This window comes from Peromyscus californicus, unplaced genomic scaffold, assembly GCF_007827085.1.
Source record: "Peromyscus californicus insignis strain IS unplaced genomic scaffold, ASM782708v3 Scaffold_3__1_contigs__length_106647218, whole genome shotgun sequence".
Taxonomy (NCBI): domain Eukaryota; kingdom Metazoa; phylum Chordata; class Mammalia; order Rodentia; family Cricetidae; genus Peromyscus; species Peromyscus californicus.
Window position 1 is genome coordinate 60760448 of NW_026294551.1, and position 15924 is coordinate 60776371.

Genomic DNA, 15924 nt, shown 5'->3' on the forward strand with positions numbered 1-15924 from the left:
GCTGGCCCGTGACGCCCCGCCTGTCCGCATGCGCGGTGACGTCTGCTGACGTCACGCCGCCCCGCCCCGCCCACGCCCCGCCTCCAGGCCTGGAGCGCGCGGGGCGTTCGCAGCGCCGCGGAGGAGAGACGCGGGCGGCGCGCCATGGCCGCCACGCTGCCGGAGGTCGTGGAGGAGCTCCTGAGAGAGATGGCCGCCGCCGTGCGGGACGGCGCGAGAAGTACGGCCCCCGAGGGCTTTTTATTCTTACCCCGCACGGTTCTGCCTCTAAAGCCTGTGCTCGTGAGGGCGTTTCACTGAACACAGGAATTGGAGTGACTAGACGTTAGATCCCGGGGTGCGAGCGGGCCGGTGGGAACCCCGGGTGCTGGAAAGAGCCGCTGCGTACACCCTAGGAGTAGGCAGGGGCCAGGGATTCGGAATGGCAGAAGCGTAGGCAGTTTTGAGCTACCCAAAATCTTTTTCCACAATCCGTGACGCAAGGTTTAAACATAATACTCTCGTATACTTTGTTTAGAAAAACATTGCAGGGTCACAAAACGTCAACACCTAGCAGTTGAAAAATACTTTTTGCCGGTGGCCAGCAGAGGGCGCCCTATGCCTGTCTTCAACGAAATGACCCACCGATGATTTTTGCATACCAAGTCGGTGTAGGAGGATCTACTAGGTAGCTCAGCTAGAAGACGGCTTGCCTAGCCATGCATTGAGCCGGCCGTGGATCACCACCACCGCTTAAGACCAGGCACAAGGCTGTAATCTCCGCACTTGGGAAATGGAGGCAAGAGAATCAGAAGTTCAAAGTCAGCCTCAGCTACATAGTGCTAGGCCTGATGGGCTACTGAGGACTTGTCTCTAAAACGGGAGAGGGGAGGGCACGGCGGGATTCTTGTAGAATGTAGACTAATCAGCACTCTTCCAAAAATGGCGCCTCTAAATAAGTCAAATTAGAGCTCAAAACTGCTGTTGTCCATTCATTGTGCTCTGTGAAAGGGTTTGAGTTACTGCTTTAAAGGGGTGAGAAAAATAATGTTCTCAGATTCGGCCATCCAGGTATTCAAACACGTTTTAGTTCCAGAAAAGTTGTGAGGGTGTCCGTCTGTTGTGAGCTCTTGCTTGCTGGATTTGACCGTAGATGTTCTGAGCTTTACAGGAACATTGCCAGTACCGGGCTGTTGGTGAGAATGGGTTAGTCCATATGCCAACAACTGAGGGGGACCCCACTGACACTTGACGCCCCTCGCTCAGGAACAGAGTCATGATTCCTGCTGACTTTCAGTAGAGCCGTTTTCTGCTGTTTGGAAATCTTGGTTCCTCCTAATCCCCGTTCGTCATTGGTAACCTTGCAGAAGAAAAGTCCGGGTTGCATGTGCATGTTGTATGAGCTTGTCGGAGCTGAGCCATGTAGGAAGCTATGGTTTCCTTTCCCGTGTAACTTGGTCTCCCTGAGCTTAGCTTTGTATGCTTGTTTAGTTTTTTACATATGTATGCTTACTTAAACCTCAAAACCTTTGCCACTGTTACAAATCTCCACTCAAAATGTTAAGGTTAAAAGACATTTTATCAGTTCCATTTTTCCTAAAGAAGTTTGTCCAGGAGCCTGCTGACTTGACTGGTTTGGACTGGCAGGTGTCTGACCCGGCTGGCTTCTGTGATCTTCCTTCACTGTTATGGTCCTGGGAATTCTCTTACCCATTTGGGGTCTTCTGTTTAGCATGTTCTACCATTTTCTTTCCTCGTATTTGTTCGCTTCTATATTGTTTCCTGTCTCATTTTATGAAGTGCATACTTAAGTAGGTTCCTGAAGGAGGCAAGAACTGTGTTTTTGAGGCTTTGAATGTCTGAAAAAGGTTGGAAACATTTCTTCAGACATCTGGAAGCATTATTCCATAATCGTCTAGCATTTTGCATCTAGCATTGTTCCTGAATTTTGTCTGTGGCCTTTATTTTCTCTGGGTGTTTGAATTACAGTTGTTTGTAGGTATCCATGAGGACTGATTGTAAATATCACTGATGTACAAGTTCCTTTTGTAACATCACATATGACCCATACTCACCTCTCTGTACTTTACTGTGCTTTAAGTCAACTCTAGATTACTCCCAAAGTTGACCTCTGCAGTGTCAGTGCTGTGCAGGTAGATGTTACCCTGTGTTGCTTAGAGTGAATGACAGAAGAATGGCACGTTTAGTAGAGGCTCAGGGGGTTGCGGTGTTGGCAGTGCTGGTTTCTGTTTCATTTTGTGTGGTCTCTTTGTAGCCCAGGCTAGCCTTGAGCTCACAGTGTTCATGCCTGAGCGTTCTGAGTTTCAGTTACTGGTGTATGTCTGGCTTTTCAATTTCTTTTTTTAAAATTTTGTGTGTATGGGTGTTTTGCCTGAATGTGTATGTGTATCATGTGGATGCAGTGCCCTCAGAGACCAGAAGATGGCATCAGATCCCTTTGGACTGGACTATGAGGGGGGGCAGGGACGGGACAGACGGGGACACACACATACACACACACACACACACACACACACACACACACACACACACACACACACACGACATGAACACTTCTGGTCTTAACTGTTGAGCCATCACTACAGCCCCTCAATTTTTACCTCATGTTAGTCCACAGATGTTGATTCCCTTGGGTGCAGAGAGCCAGTTATAACTTGTTTATGACCCAGGTTCTCAATCTTCTGATAAGATTTTGTTCAGGTTTCATTTTTATTTATGTGTGTCTGCATGTGTTCATGTACATGTGTGAGGAAGCCCCCAGAGGCCAGAAGAGGGTGTTGGATCAATGGAGCTGGCAGTACAGGCAGGTAAGAACCACCCGGTATGGGTGCTGGGAACCGAACTCCAGCCATCTTCGAGAGCAGCAAGCTCTCTTAACAGAAGGGCCATCTGTTTTTGTTTACCACTCCATCATGTGGGCACTCTTGATAGATGTTTGGTTTTTCCTTTCTAGTATTCCTATCACTTGGTTATGGAATGTCCTTTATTGTCCTTCTGCTTCTTGGGAACTTCCTTCAACTGTATCTTCCAGATTTTCTATGAAGTTTTTATTTCTGATGTTATACTTAATTTATACTTTTCTGCTGAAAAAAACCTTGCCCCTCATGCCTGTTTTAACATTGCTTGTTTGTTCTGATATAGTAATAGGTGTTAGAACTTTCCCTCTGACTAGTGTTTCCTCTCGATAGCTTGCTTTCATTGTTTTCGTTTTCTTTCTACTTTGTTGTGATAATTCTTACTTGTCATGTTTAAGAGGAGAAGACTCAAGCAAGGACTTACAGGTGATGATTGTCACTGTGGTTCTTACTGGGTTCTTAGCTGGAGCATCCATTCCATTGTTATTTCCTGTTGGCTTGATCAGGTTCCCCAGTGAGTCTCTTGCCCAGAAGGTGACAGCCTGGGAGAAGAGCTCAGTGGCAGAGGGAAGAAGAGGAGGGCTGATTGCTTATCTTACAAGAGCCGTGTTGGGAAGAGAGCACCAAGCCCTCCTGGTTTTGGTGTTTTCTCCTAGTCCAGAAATCCTCTATTAGAGCCTTTCTTGAAAATCAGTGGTCATCTGGCCAGACTGAGGGAGCAACAGCCACCCACAGCTAAAAAGGGAACTGGGGCTGGAGAGATGGCTTAGAGGTTAATAGCACTGGCTGCTCTTCCAGAGGACCCGGGTTCAGTTCCCCTCACCCACATGGCAGCTAACGACTGTCTGTAATTCCACTTCCAGGAGATCCACACCCTCCTAGAGACATACATGCAGGAAAAATACCAATGCACATAAAATAAAAATAAATAACTCATTAATAAAACTTTTTTAAAAAAGGAACTGGGACTGATCTTTTTATTATTATTATTAATTATTATTATTTTGAGATATGGTCTATATAGTTTTGGCTGTCTTGGAACTCAATATGTAGACTAGGCTGGCCTTGAACTCACAGAGGTATGCTTGCCTCTATGCTGAGATTAATGGTGTACACTACTATGCCTACTGGGACTGATCCTTCTTAGACCATTCTCAGAGTCTTATTTTAGAGTTCCTGCCTGATCCCATTTCCAGAGATACCTAGTGTCATGAGTTTCTGAGGTTTCTTTTGAGGGGGCTTGTGGAGGAGGGTAGTAGGTTCTGGAATATGCATCAGACTTCTGCTTGGTTCTCCCTATCATTAGCTTCAGATCCAGATGGCTAGGGTCTGGGAAGTGATATTCCACTCTGTAGGTTTGCAGTGTGTTTTAGCTGTTGTTTCCCCTGCCTTTCTCATCCCTGGGAGCTAATGATTGTTTTAATAAATAAGTAAATAAATCCTTTTGTTGTTGTTTCAGTGGGGTTTGGAAAAGGAGTAGAATGGATATAAGGGTCTGTTACATATAGTGGTTGTAGTAGCATCATATTGGTATCCACAAGTCTAACATGATTCACTTTCCTGTTTTATAGTTCCTGATGAACACCTCTCATCGTAAGTACATATTCTTGTTTGATTTTAAAAAGTTACTGCATTTTAAGAACCAAATCCTTTCAGTACATTTCTTGGTTTTAAAAAATAAGAATAGAGTCATAGCTTGCTGCTATTCCAGAGGACCAGAGTTCTATTCAGAAGGCGCACAACCACCTATAACTCCAGCTCTGGGAGATCCAATATCTTCTTCTGGCCTCTGTGGGCACTGCAGACACATGGTGCACAGACTTGCATGTAGGCAAAACTCCCATACACATACATTTTCTTTAATGTTAAAATAAAATAAACAAAATAGACATGGTGGCATACAGATGGAGTTTTCCTGTCCTGGCAGCCGGCTCCCAAATAACCATGCTGAGACTTAATATTAGTTACAAATGCTTGACCAATAACTCAGGCTTGTTACTGACCAGCTTTTACAATTTAACTCATTTCTATTAATCTATGTTCTGTTCCGAGGCTCATGGTATTTACCTTTATTCCATTATGTGCTTCTGACTAGTACTCCGTGTGGTTGGCGACTCCTCTGACTCTGTCCTTCCTCATCCCAGCATTCAATCTGTCTCAGGCTGTCTTGCCCAATATCTTCTTGCCTAGCTATTGGCCAATCAGCTTTTTATTAATAATAAGAGCAGTACATATTTACAGTGTACAAAAGGATTATGCTACAGCAGTGGCACATTGTAATCCCAGCACTTGGAAGGTAGCAGGCATGAGGATCAGGTGTTCAAGGTCCTTCTCAGCTACACTGGAAGTTTGAAGTCAGTCTGACCTATGCAAGACCTTGTTTCAAAAAAAAAACAAAACCGAAAAAACCTAAGGATTTATAAGGATTTGAAGAGCTGATTCAGTGGTTAAGAGCCTTTGGTTTAGTTCCCAGCACACACATCAGGAGGTTCACAAAGCCTCATATCCCGCTTCTTCTAACTTCCATGGGCATCTGTACATACAGTGCACATGCATATACTCAAGACACATGCATGTACACATAAAATAAAGCAAATAAATCTTTTTAAGTAAATGAATAAATAGAAAATAGGCAAATAATAAAAGAATGCAAATAGCCAAAAACTTTTAGGGGAAATGATAACTATTACTAATCATCATAAAATGCAAAATAAAGATAATTTTTTTTCTATAAAACTAGCAACCATAGAAAAAATGTTGACAAAATATGGAGAAAGGGAGAAGTAATACCCTGTGGTCAGAGATAGTAGGAGGTAACCTGGTGTCTTAGCTAGTTTTCTACTACTGTGGCAAACTGTCATGACCAAGGTAACTTATAAAAGAAAGCATTTAATTGGGGGCTTGCTTATCGTTTCAGAGGGTGAGTCCATGACCATCAGGATAGGGAGAATGGCAGCAGGCAAGGAGACAGGCATGATGCTAGAGAAGCGGCTGAGAGCTTACATCTGATCCACAAGCACAAGGCAGGGAGAAAGAGCTAATTGTGAATGGCATTGGGAAAGCTCAGAGTCTACCCCTAGTGACACACCTCCTCCAACAAGGCAACACCTCCTAATCCTTCCCAAACAGTTGCACCAACTGTGGATCAAGCAATTAAAATGTAGGAACCTATGGGGGCCATTCTCAATCCAAACCACCACACCTGGCAACTGGCAATACGGCTTTAAAACATACATATTCTTTGACCTGGATATTCCACTTGTAAGAATGTCTCCCAAGAAAGTAAATGTCCTGTTCATAAAGATTTCACAAGGAGCAGATTCACCCAGTGCTGAATATGACAACAAAACAACCTGGAAATCATCTACTCAAAAATAGTTTAGGGAAGAGTAAAAATGATTCATTTTTACAGTAGAGATTTTTTATAGCCATCAAAAGTAATAAAAGAATATGGTATTTGAGAAATGTTCACAGAAGTCATAAAGTAGACAAAGCCATTTTTAAAATAATTGAAGCTAACTATGGTTAACTCTGATTCAGAGGCTCTTTAGTGGGTTCCATTTCCTTATTTTGTTGACTAAATAAATCTTCATGTATTTGGTATAAGAAATTCAAGTGTTCCTTCTCAGTTCTTCCTAGTAATGTTATGTGTGAGACTAGTTTATGGGAAAATGAAGCAATACACCTGTTATATTTTCAACTTGATAAGCTGTGCTGTATGTGCATAGGTACATATACACGGTCATTCCACGTATAATAACATACAAAAACATTAAAAGGAAAGAAACAAGAAATTAGCATGAGATCTGCTGCAGGTGTAGTCCCGAGGGAGAGTATGTTCCGAGCATGTCTGAGGCCCTAGTCAGTCTCCAGTGCCAGGGTGGAGAGGAAGGAGGGAGGCTCAGACGAGGGAGGAGAATAAGTGAGTGCTTGCCAAAGGGCTGAAAGGGAAGAAATGTGTGGCAGCTCTATAAAGAAGTACGGAGAGAGCTTTTTAAATCTATAATAGTATAGTTAGTCTTTTATTTTAAAACACACACAAAAATCTGAAATAAATGGGCAAGATGTTAACACTTATTCTAGTGAACAAGTGAATCCATGGGTTGGGTTTCAGTGGTTGGTTGTTTTTAGTTTTTTATGTATATGGGCATTTGTCTGTATGTTTGTCTGTACATCACATGTATGCAGTGCCCACGGAGGCCAGAGACAGGCATTGGATCTCTTGGAACTGAAGTTACAGATGGGTGTGAGCTGCCATGTGGGTCCTGAGACTCAAACCCAGGTCCTCTGGAAGAGCAACCAGTACTCGTAACTGTGGAGCCATCTCTCCAACCCAGGTCCATGAGTTTTGTTAATATTTTTTCCAAATTAAAATTATTTTTATTTTAAGTCTGAGGATTGGGCAGGGGAGGCAGCTCAGTTGGTTTCTTCTCTTGCAAGCACAGGCGCCTGAGTTCAATCCCAGCACCACTTAAGAGCCAGGTGTGATGGCATGCACCCGTAATCACAGCGCTAGCCTCCTGGCAAGTTGCAGACTGATTAGCAACCATCCCTAAAAGAAGTGGATGGCACTTGAGGAACAACACACACAATGAGAGTGCAGAGACCGAGGCAGAGCTCAGTGGTACAGTGCTTGCTTATACCATGTGTGAGGCCTTGGGTTCAATTTCAGCACCACCACCACCACCCACACCCACACCCACACCCACACCCCACACATACACACACACACACACACACACACACACACACACACACACACACACACACACAGAGAGAGAGAGAGAGAGAGAGAGAGAGAGAGAGAGAGAGAGAGAGAGAGAGGACAGTGATCCTTTGTGTCAAGTTCCTGGGGTGACTCAGAATCAGCCCTTCTAATCCAGTGTTTTTGTATTCCCTAGGCTGAAATTTGTGTTTGGGTCATCGGCCATCCAGGCCTTGGACTTGGTTGATCGAGAGTCTGTCACTTTAATCTCATCACCCAGTGGAAGACGTGTTTACCAGGTAGAAGTCTAGAGGTGGGGACACTCAAGCAGAAACCCTTAGGACGTAAATCTCTTCACAGTCTCTGTGGAAGCTGATAACCAACATGAAGTATGAACATCCTGGACCATTAAAAGGCTTTGACCCAATTTAGTAAAGTTAACATATTCATAATTTAAGATTTGTATTTATTTTAAATTAACAAAAACTGTATTTATGACATACAAAATGATATCTTGATATATGATACCTTATGAGATAACTTCATGTATTGACATATCTGACTATCTCAAACTATCTTACATGCTTACTTTTTTTATGATGAGAACACTTAAAAACCCATTCTCTTAGAAGTTTTCAAGTCTGCAATAACCTTGTTAGTGTAGTCAATAAATCTCTTGAGCTTATGTCTCCTTCTTTAACTATTTCCCTAGCACCCTCTCCTCCACCCCTAAAATGCTGAGTAGCCACCATTCTGCTTTTGCTTCTATAAGCTGGACTATTTTAGATTCCATATAAAAGATAATGTAGTATTTGATCTTTCTATACCAGTCTTATTGCATTTAACATACTATCTCCAGGCATTTTAGAAAGTAAAGATAAATATGACTTGATTCTTTCTACTCAGTAGCACTGTATAGAACTAACAGTGGTGTGGGCAGGCTCTTTTCTTGACTAATGGAGTATACCAACCTTTGCTCTCTTGTTGATAAAGGGGGATGTATGTGCGCGCACGCGCGCGCACACACACACACACACACACACACGTTTATTGACATTTTCATCTTGTTCATAGTCTGTAAGGCCAAAATGTTCCTTGAGGTTATTTCATATGTACAGAATAATCTTGTCAGCATTGATCCTTCAAAACTGTTGTCAGAAGTATTTATAATGAGTCAGACTCCTGAGTTCAGGAAGTCTATATGGACCTTAGTTTGCCCCTTGGGGCTTACAGTAGGTTTGTGATGTGACGGTCTCCTGCCACACTCTTATTACGTTCATGCTATTGATAATTCTCAACAGAAGCAAAGCATTTCTTTTACAAGAAACTGAAATGCAGAGGGTAAAGTTAACAGTCAATCTGGCTACCTCACACTGCCAGACTCACAGCATGAGACCAGAAAAACAGACTATAAAATCAGTAGAGCAGCATAACTACCTATTCCCCAGGCTAGCTCCCTGAGACAGTGGTAAATGTGGCTGCGGTTGAGAGAGGGGCATCTGTGGTGAGCCAAGTTTGTGTTTGGCTCAGAAGGGTTAAGAAAGACACCATCAGTGGGTAGGGACATTTTTTCATTGTTTGAATTCTGTCTTCTAGTGAACTTCTCAGAGCTGAGACCAAGTCAGCAACTCTTTTTTTTTTTTTTTTTTTTTTGGTTTTTCGAGACAGGGTTTCTCTGTGTAGCTTTGCGCCTTTCCTGGAACTCGCTTGGGAGACCAGGCTGGCCTTGAACTAGCAACTCTTATTAAAAGAAAGTGCCAGTTAATTCTTAGAGAGAGAATGACTTGAACAAAGCCTGCTTTGACAAATATGTGTGTCTACTTATGGATCAACTTGCCATTCCATTTTGTAGTTGACCTTAGTTGACCTGGCAGATCATCAAGTGTTTCCTCATTAAGAAAATGGAGTGTGGATATATTTACAGTTGTTGGTTAGCATTTTTCTACTCAAGGGGGAATCTTCTCATGGTGGATTTATAGATGAATCATCGGTTGGGCCACTGAGTTCATTCTTGTGTGTTATCTTTTTGTACTATATATACTTAAACTATCCCAAACTTAGAGGACCCTTCCATTCTTGCCATGTTTTTTCATCATAGGATTTTGGTTTCAGGGCTGGAGAGATGATGCTCAGCAGTCCTCTTGCAGAGGATTCAGGTTCAATCCTGTGACACATGACAGCTCACAACTGCCTATAATTCTAGCTGTGCGTGATCTGGTGCCCTCTTCTGGCCTCTGTGGGCACCAGGCACATGCTACACAACACATAGGCAAATATAACACTCCTATATATAAAAAAAAAGAATTTAAATCTTTTTTTTTTTTTTTAAGACAGGGTTTCTTTGTGTAGCTCTGGCTGTCTTGGGACTCACTCTGTAAGACCAGGCTGGCCATGAGCTCAGAGATCCATCCGCCTCTGCCTATCAAGTACTGGGATTAAAGGTGTGTGCCACCACCCAGCCTTATAAATCTTTTTGAAGTGTCAAGTTAAAAAATCTTTTTTGGTCTCAGCTCCATTATCAGCATAATACTTGACTGGCAGAGGTGGACTTCTAGCTGTCCCTTAATTATGTGATCTGGCTACTAGCTAAAATTTTAAAGCTCTTGTTTAAAACAATTTAAGTTATTTTTGTCAATATGACTTTCTTAATGGTTGTCAGTCATATCCTTTATCATATTATGTTGCTTTGTCATAAAGATGTGTGGCTGCCAGCTTCAACTTTGACTTGAGTTGAATGAGGTTAGACCTCTGACACCCTCACATCAGCTTATGTGCACTGTGCAGTCATACAGTGAGACTCTGCCTTAACTCCTGGGTTGTATAAGATGACAGAAGTTGAAGCAGATGCTGCCTTGATACCCAGCTTTGATAGCTTTCCGTGAGTCAGCTTGTACTCCACGGTCAGCCCAGGTGGTTTCATTGTCCTCCAGGTGTGATGTGTGGTTATTTTAAAGTCACTCTTTCGTTGCTGTCACCTGAGCTCTTTTTAGACACGTGGAGCTCACTGAGGAAGGGGCTGCTTCAGTCAGGAGAGGCTCAGGGCTGGCAGTCTGAAAGACTTAGAGAACAAGGTTTAGACCTCACTGCACCTCCACAGGAGGCAGCTGCAGTTCCACTCCTGGACATCCACACCCAGGATCCCAGTTCGGAAGCAGCCCTCCTGAAGAACACTGGAGAGCATGGCATGCTACAGTTTTTAACATCTCTGCTCAGCTACTCACATTCTATGAGCTAATACAGCTCACACCACCAGTCTGTATCAGGACCGGAATGATAAGCCCTTTTTCCAGAAAAAGGCAGGAAACAATAAATGCAGCTTCCCAAATGCAATAGCCTAGGGGTCTGAGATGGTTATAAGGTCATACCTTACAAGCTACCCAAAGTCACCACAGACTTCTTCCAGTGAAATGCCTGAGAGTCCAGTCCTGGTTTTGAGTGTGTTCTTTCCTGTTTGTTTCTTTTTAAAAATCTCAATGGAGGGGGGTGAGTGAGGGCACATTCCAGCCTATGCTGAGTGGAAGAACTCGGAGCAGTTCCTGTAAGAGAGTCCTTCTTCCACGGAAGAGAAGACACTGAATTAAATTACTCCTAAGGTCAATTTCCAGTTCTGACATTTCTAACTCAGATTTTTGCCCGATTACTGGGTTCATTAGTTGTCAACTGCTAGATAAGGAAGAAGCAAGTTAAAGCACTTATTGTCTTTAGAGTATCTACTGCCCCAGGGATTTGACTGGTTTACTTTGAATCTCAGACAGCCTTTGAAAGGGTAAGGCAAGGGAACCTCTGTAGAACTTACCCCTGTCCCTAAGTCACCAGACTTTGATTCAACATAATCCAGGAAGCATTGTGATAGATCCGGGACCTGCCGAGTCCTGGAGGCTTGGCCTCTTTAAGTCTAAATCTAGAGAGAAGAAACGGGAGCCGAATAAAGAAAGAACATTGAAGGTATATTCTTTGGGTAGTCTGGAGAGCCAGTGATTATCCATGTCCCTGTTGAATGCCGGTGAGTTTTCTTTAGGATCAAGTGGGAAGCAGTCAGCTTTAATGTCCATTATCTTTCTAGACTCACTAGAGAAACTGTATTGATACTCTGTGCTATGGGTGTCATGCTTAGAACAGGAAATGTGTAAGGTGTAGTTTTTAATACCTGATTTAAACTAGGTCTACAGTCTTTAATGGGTATGGTAGAGGACATTCCTAGTCATCTCAAATCCCCGTGGAATTCTGCTGACTACGTCAACAACTACCAGAAAAGCTGAACTATGTTAAGCACTAAACAGACGAACAGAAGCACAACACTTGAACCTATTATTTCTTCTAGTTAAGGCCTTATCTGTTATTTGTTCTCAGGTTGGGGCAGAGAATCCTGGGAATGCTGACATAATAATTTTAACAAATCCTGACTTTTTCATTTAGATTGCCATCTTAAAGCCTAAATTTAATTTGAAAGCCTTCTGGTAAACTCAGATATGACAGTCCATTGTAAAGTAATTGAAATGTTTGTACTTCCCTTTCATGGTAATAATCTTCTACTTCATTTGGAGGTTAACTCTTAGATGCAGCCGATGTTAGCTAGTGTTCATGATTATAATGAGTATCTGGCATAAGCCAATGTAAAGGAGAATAGGTTTCTATTGGTGTGGGAGCCCACAGAGGTTTCCTAGTGAGGTCTGAGCTTGCTTTACCAGCAGGGCTGCATAAGAGGATGATTGGACCACAGGCCTGGGTACCAGGTGTTTGGAAGGGTCTACACTTGGTTGTATCTAGCAAGGGGGAGGTCTTTTGCTTCGCCCCTTGGCATTGTTATAAAAAGCCCTTTTGAATGTAGTTCTGGGCCAATGGATAAGGATCCAGGCCCTCCCAAGGCTATCCTGTGTATCTGTTTCTCTCACCTCTATCCTTCTATCTAAATCTCTTATCCCTCACTCCTCAAGAGTACCCAGGTAAAGGTGGGAGCTGGTCCCCCACATATTGGCTAGCAGTTTCAGAGGTTTCCATCCATAGTCACTGGGCCCTGTTGTACTGGCCTATGCCAGCACAGTATGTTACAACACACTATATCAGGAACATGAGTCCGAGAAGGCCTTTTCACCCAGCAGCCAGAAAGCAAAGACAGAAGGTTAGAATCCCAGTATCTCCTGTAACGGCATGCCCACAGCAACCTAACTCCCTTTAACTATATCCTATCTCCTAAAGGTTCTACCATTTCCCAAATGAACCAGGACATAGCAACCAAGCTTTTAACACATGTGCCTTTGGGGAACATTCAGAATCCAAACTATAGCAAACATTCCTAATAAGAAATGTTTGACTACGTGGTGGTAGAGTGGTTTCTCCAACAAACTGGTCTAATCACACCACAGGCAAATCTTATTTTCCTTTTACGTTTCCTTTGTGTTCCTTTCGACTGTCACCAAGGGTGTTTGTTGTACTGGGCCTCTCACCAACACCCACATGTCTGTGTCCTCCTTCCATCCCGCTGGATGAGTAGGCAGATCTGAACTTGCCTCCTTTCCTGGGACCTCCATCCTGAGCAGCTGAGTCATCCCTTTCACAAGACTCCACTTTACTATCCTCCCCACTCAGATGCTTCTCTCACACCCTCTCTAGGTTCTTCATCTGAGAGCTGCCCTGCTCCTGCCTCCCTGAGCGCTCTTCACCCATTTTCACCCTCTGGGAGCCTAACAGTAGCTTTAGAAATAAATGTCTGTGCGTGCTGTCTAATGCCACAGGTTAAAGGCCCGCAGTAAAACGCACACAGGCTTTTCTCTTCACTTCTTTTTAACCCCTACAGGCTGAGACCTGTGCATCACATGGGAACAAGAGGCTGTGTGGAGGGGTGAATTCGACTGAAGCTCTTCCGCTGTCTAAAGTCCTAGAGCTGAAGCGAAGAGTTTGCACACTGCAGAAGGAAAACTTGCGTTCCCCTTTTGTACAAACTCTAGGGCAGTTCTCCACAATGGTATTCAGCAGCAGCTCTCTCTCACACACGGGATGGATTGTCAAGAAGTTGCACCAGGAGCAAACCTTCTAACACTGTCCGTCCTTTCCTTCCCAGGTGCTTGGGAGTTCTGGCAAAACATACACATGCCTGGCTTCCTGTCACTACTGCTCATGCCCAGCGTTTGCCTTCTCAGTGTTACGGAAGGGTGACAGTCTGCTGGTAAGAATGGGCTCCTGCACACAAGTTGGGAGAGAAAAGGCTAGCCTCATTTCATGCCTTAAGTGCCACATACATTTTTTTTGGGGGGGGGGGAGGTTTACACAGAATGGGTATTTCCCTCAGTGTTGGAGAAATTGTGGTTTGCTGTCCTTGTCTTAGTCACCTCTTGGATTTAGCCTCCTGAAATGCAATGTCATTTTTGGTACTTCGTCAGTTTCCTGGTTTTTTATTTAAAAGGTTGTAGAGGAGGTTGTGGGGACAGTAAGGCAATCTTGGAAATGAGCACTAGGGAAGAGGATGGTTCAGGAGAGAGAAGTAAACAAAAGATGCTCACACACCATCTCCCTGGTTGTAAAGATGGCCTCACATTCATCCTCAAATGGGGCAGGAACACCTCCATCTACACCTCTACGTCTTTGTGAGTCCATCAAAGTTCAGAGCATTAAGGACAGCACATGTCTACACATTGTTTATTCCAAAGGGAAAGAAATGCACTACCCTCCTCTAAGAGAAGGTGGTTAGTCCTTAGTCTTGCCAAAGTGGAGAACAATAGAGTCTACCTCATTCCTTCCTTTTTACTTTTTCAAGATTTTTTGTAATGATTAATTTATTTTTTTGTGTGCATTGGTGTTTTGCCTGCATGTGTGTCTGTGTCAGGGTGTCAGATATTGGAGTTACAGACAGTTGTGAGCTGCCATGTGGGTGCTGGAAATTGAACCCTAGTCCTCTGGAAGAGCAGTCAGTACTCTTAGCCACTGAGACATCTCTCAAGCCCCCCTTCTCCCCCGCTTTTTTTTATGCTAGTAGCAGTTTAAACATCTTGAGAGTTTGGTGCCAAATTGAGCATCTATTCATACATCCCACTAGCCACTAGTGTGGTTTATTTCACCTGTAAAATGACATGCTTGAACCAGGATCCAATGCTGTGTTCTGTGTCATAGGTGTAACGGGGTTATCTCCGCACATTTGTGTACATGTGAGAACTCCCTATGCTCTTTCCCCGCCCCAGAAGACAGCAGTGGTTAGAGTGGATAGAGGCTCCTCATGCTCATTATAATGAAGTGTGAACCTGCTGGGTAGCTGTTAGATTTGCATGAGCTCACTTGTGAGGAGCACTGCAGTACAGTGCCTTACGGACTGTCAACCATTGCTGTAACCACACTCTGAAGGCGGGGATGAAACCAGCTGAAAGCATGGCAAGGTTTCACTCTCCTCCTTGCATGGGACAGTGAGAGGTCTTGATTAGACTGGCCAAACATGATCCTGCTTGTTCCTAACAGGTCTGTGTTTTGTATTCCAGTGCAAGCATCTCCTGGCAGTTTATCTCAGTCAGGTTATGAGAAACTGCCAGCAGCTCAGTGTGTCAGACAAGCAACTGACAGAGCTGTTATTGATGGAGAAGACACAAGAAGCATGAAAGATGCAGATGGAACATCGTCTTTCAAGACAGAAGCCTATCAGAAAATTCGCTCCATCTCATGGTTCACAAAGCGGAGGAATAAGATACACTTTGGACTTGTTACAGTCACTTCGCCCTCCTAGGCTGCAGGATGAGCTTTGGATTGGCACTGTAGGCTGCAGAGGGCTCATGTGTGGTTAAGAGCCCTTTATGATCTTAACACGAACAGCCTCTGAGCCCCACAGGTAAAAATGTCCCTGGGTACAATTCAATATTGTTGACTCAAATAAAGCCTGATACCATGTGGTGTCTGCATCTAGATCAGGTTACTGAAGTGTTAGTAACTTTGTAAAGATGGGATGGTAGAGTAATAGCCCGCTTAAATGAGAAAATTATTCCTCAGTAAAGAACTAGAGCAGACATGTAGCTAAATAGCAGCAGTTCTGAGAAGATGAGGGGTCTTCTGCCAAGCTCATCAGGGCAGCTTACGGGGCTGGACTGGGAGCAATGGTGTGGAGAACGGGAGCTGGGTTGCTCTGTGAGCATTTCTAGGCTTCTATAGCAGGATAAGGAACATAACTAAAGCCTGGAAGGAAACTAGATCCTACTAGGAATTTCACATGAGAAAGAAAAACAGATTAGCTACCAGGAACGGTGTTGGAGAGAAGAGATGAGAAAGACCCAGAGAGAAGAAAGGACCACTGAGAAAACTCTGAAGAGGAAACAGATCGTAGCCAGGAAAAGGACTTGAGAGGTAAAGCCATGACAGCCCAGATGCCAGAGGGTGGGGAATTCCCTGTCT

General features: G+C 43.7%; 1 protein-coding gene across 1 annotated transcript; it reads left to right on the top strand.

Annotated features, from left to right (window-relative positions):
* Window positions 1-56: 56 nt before the first annotated feature.
* On the top strand, window positions 57-15429 carry Zswim7 (zinc finger SWIM-type containing 7). Its single transcript, XM_052757144.1, has 5 exons — window positions 57-220; window positions 4427-4448; window positions 7757-7859; window positions 13619-13723; window positions 15024-15429. Exons 1-5 carry the CDS (start codon window positions 145-147, stop codon window positions 15138-15140), a joined length of 423 nt encoding a protein of 140 aa, XP_052613104.1. The 5' UTR covers window positions 57-144; the 3' UTR covers window positions 15141-15429.
* The last annotated feature ends 495 nt before the right edge of the window (window positions 15430-15924 follow it).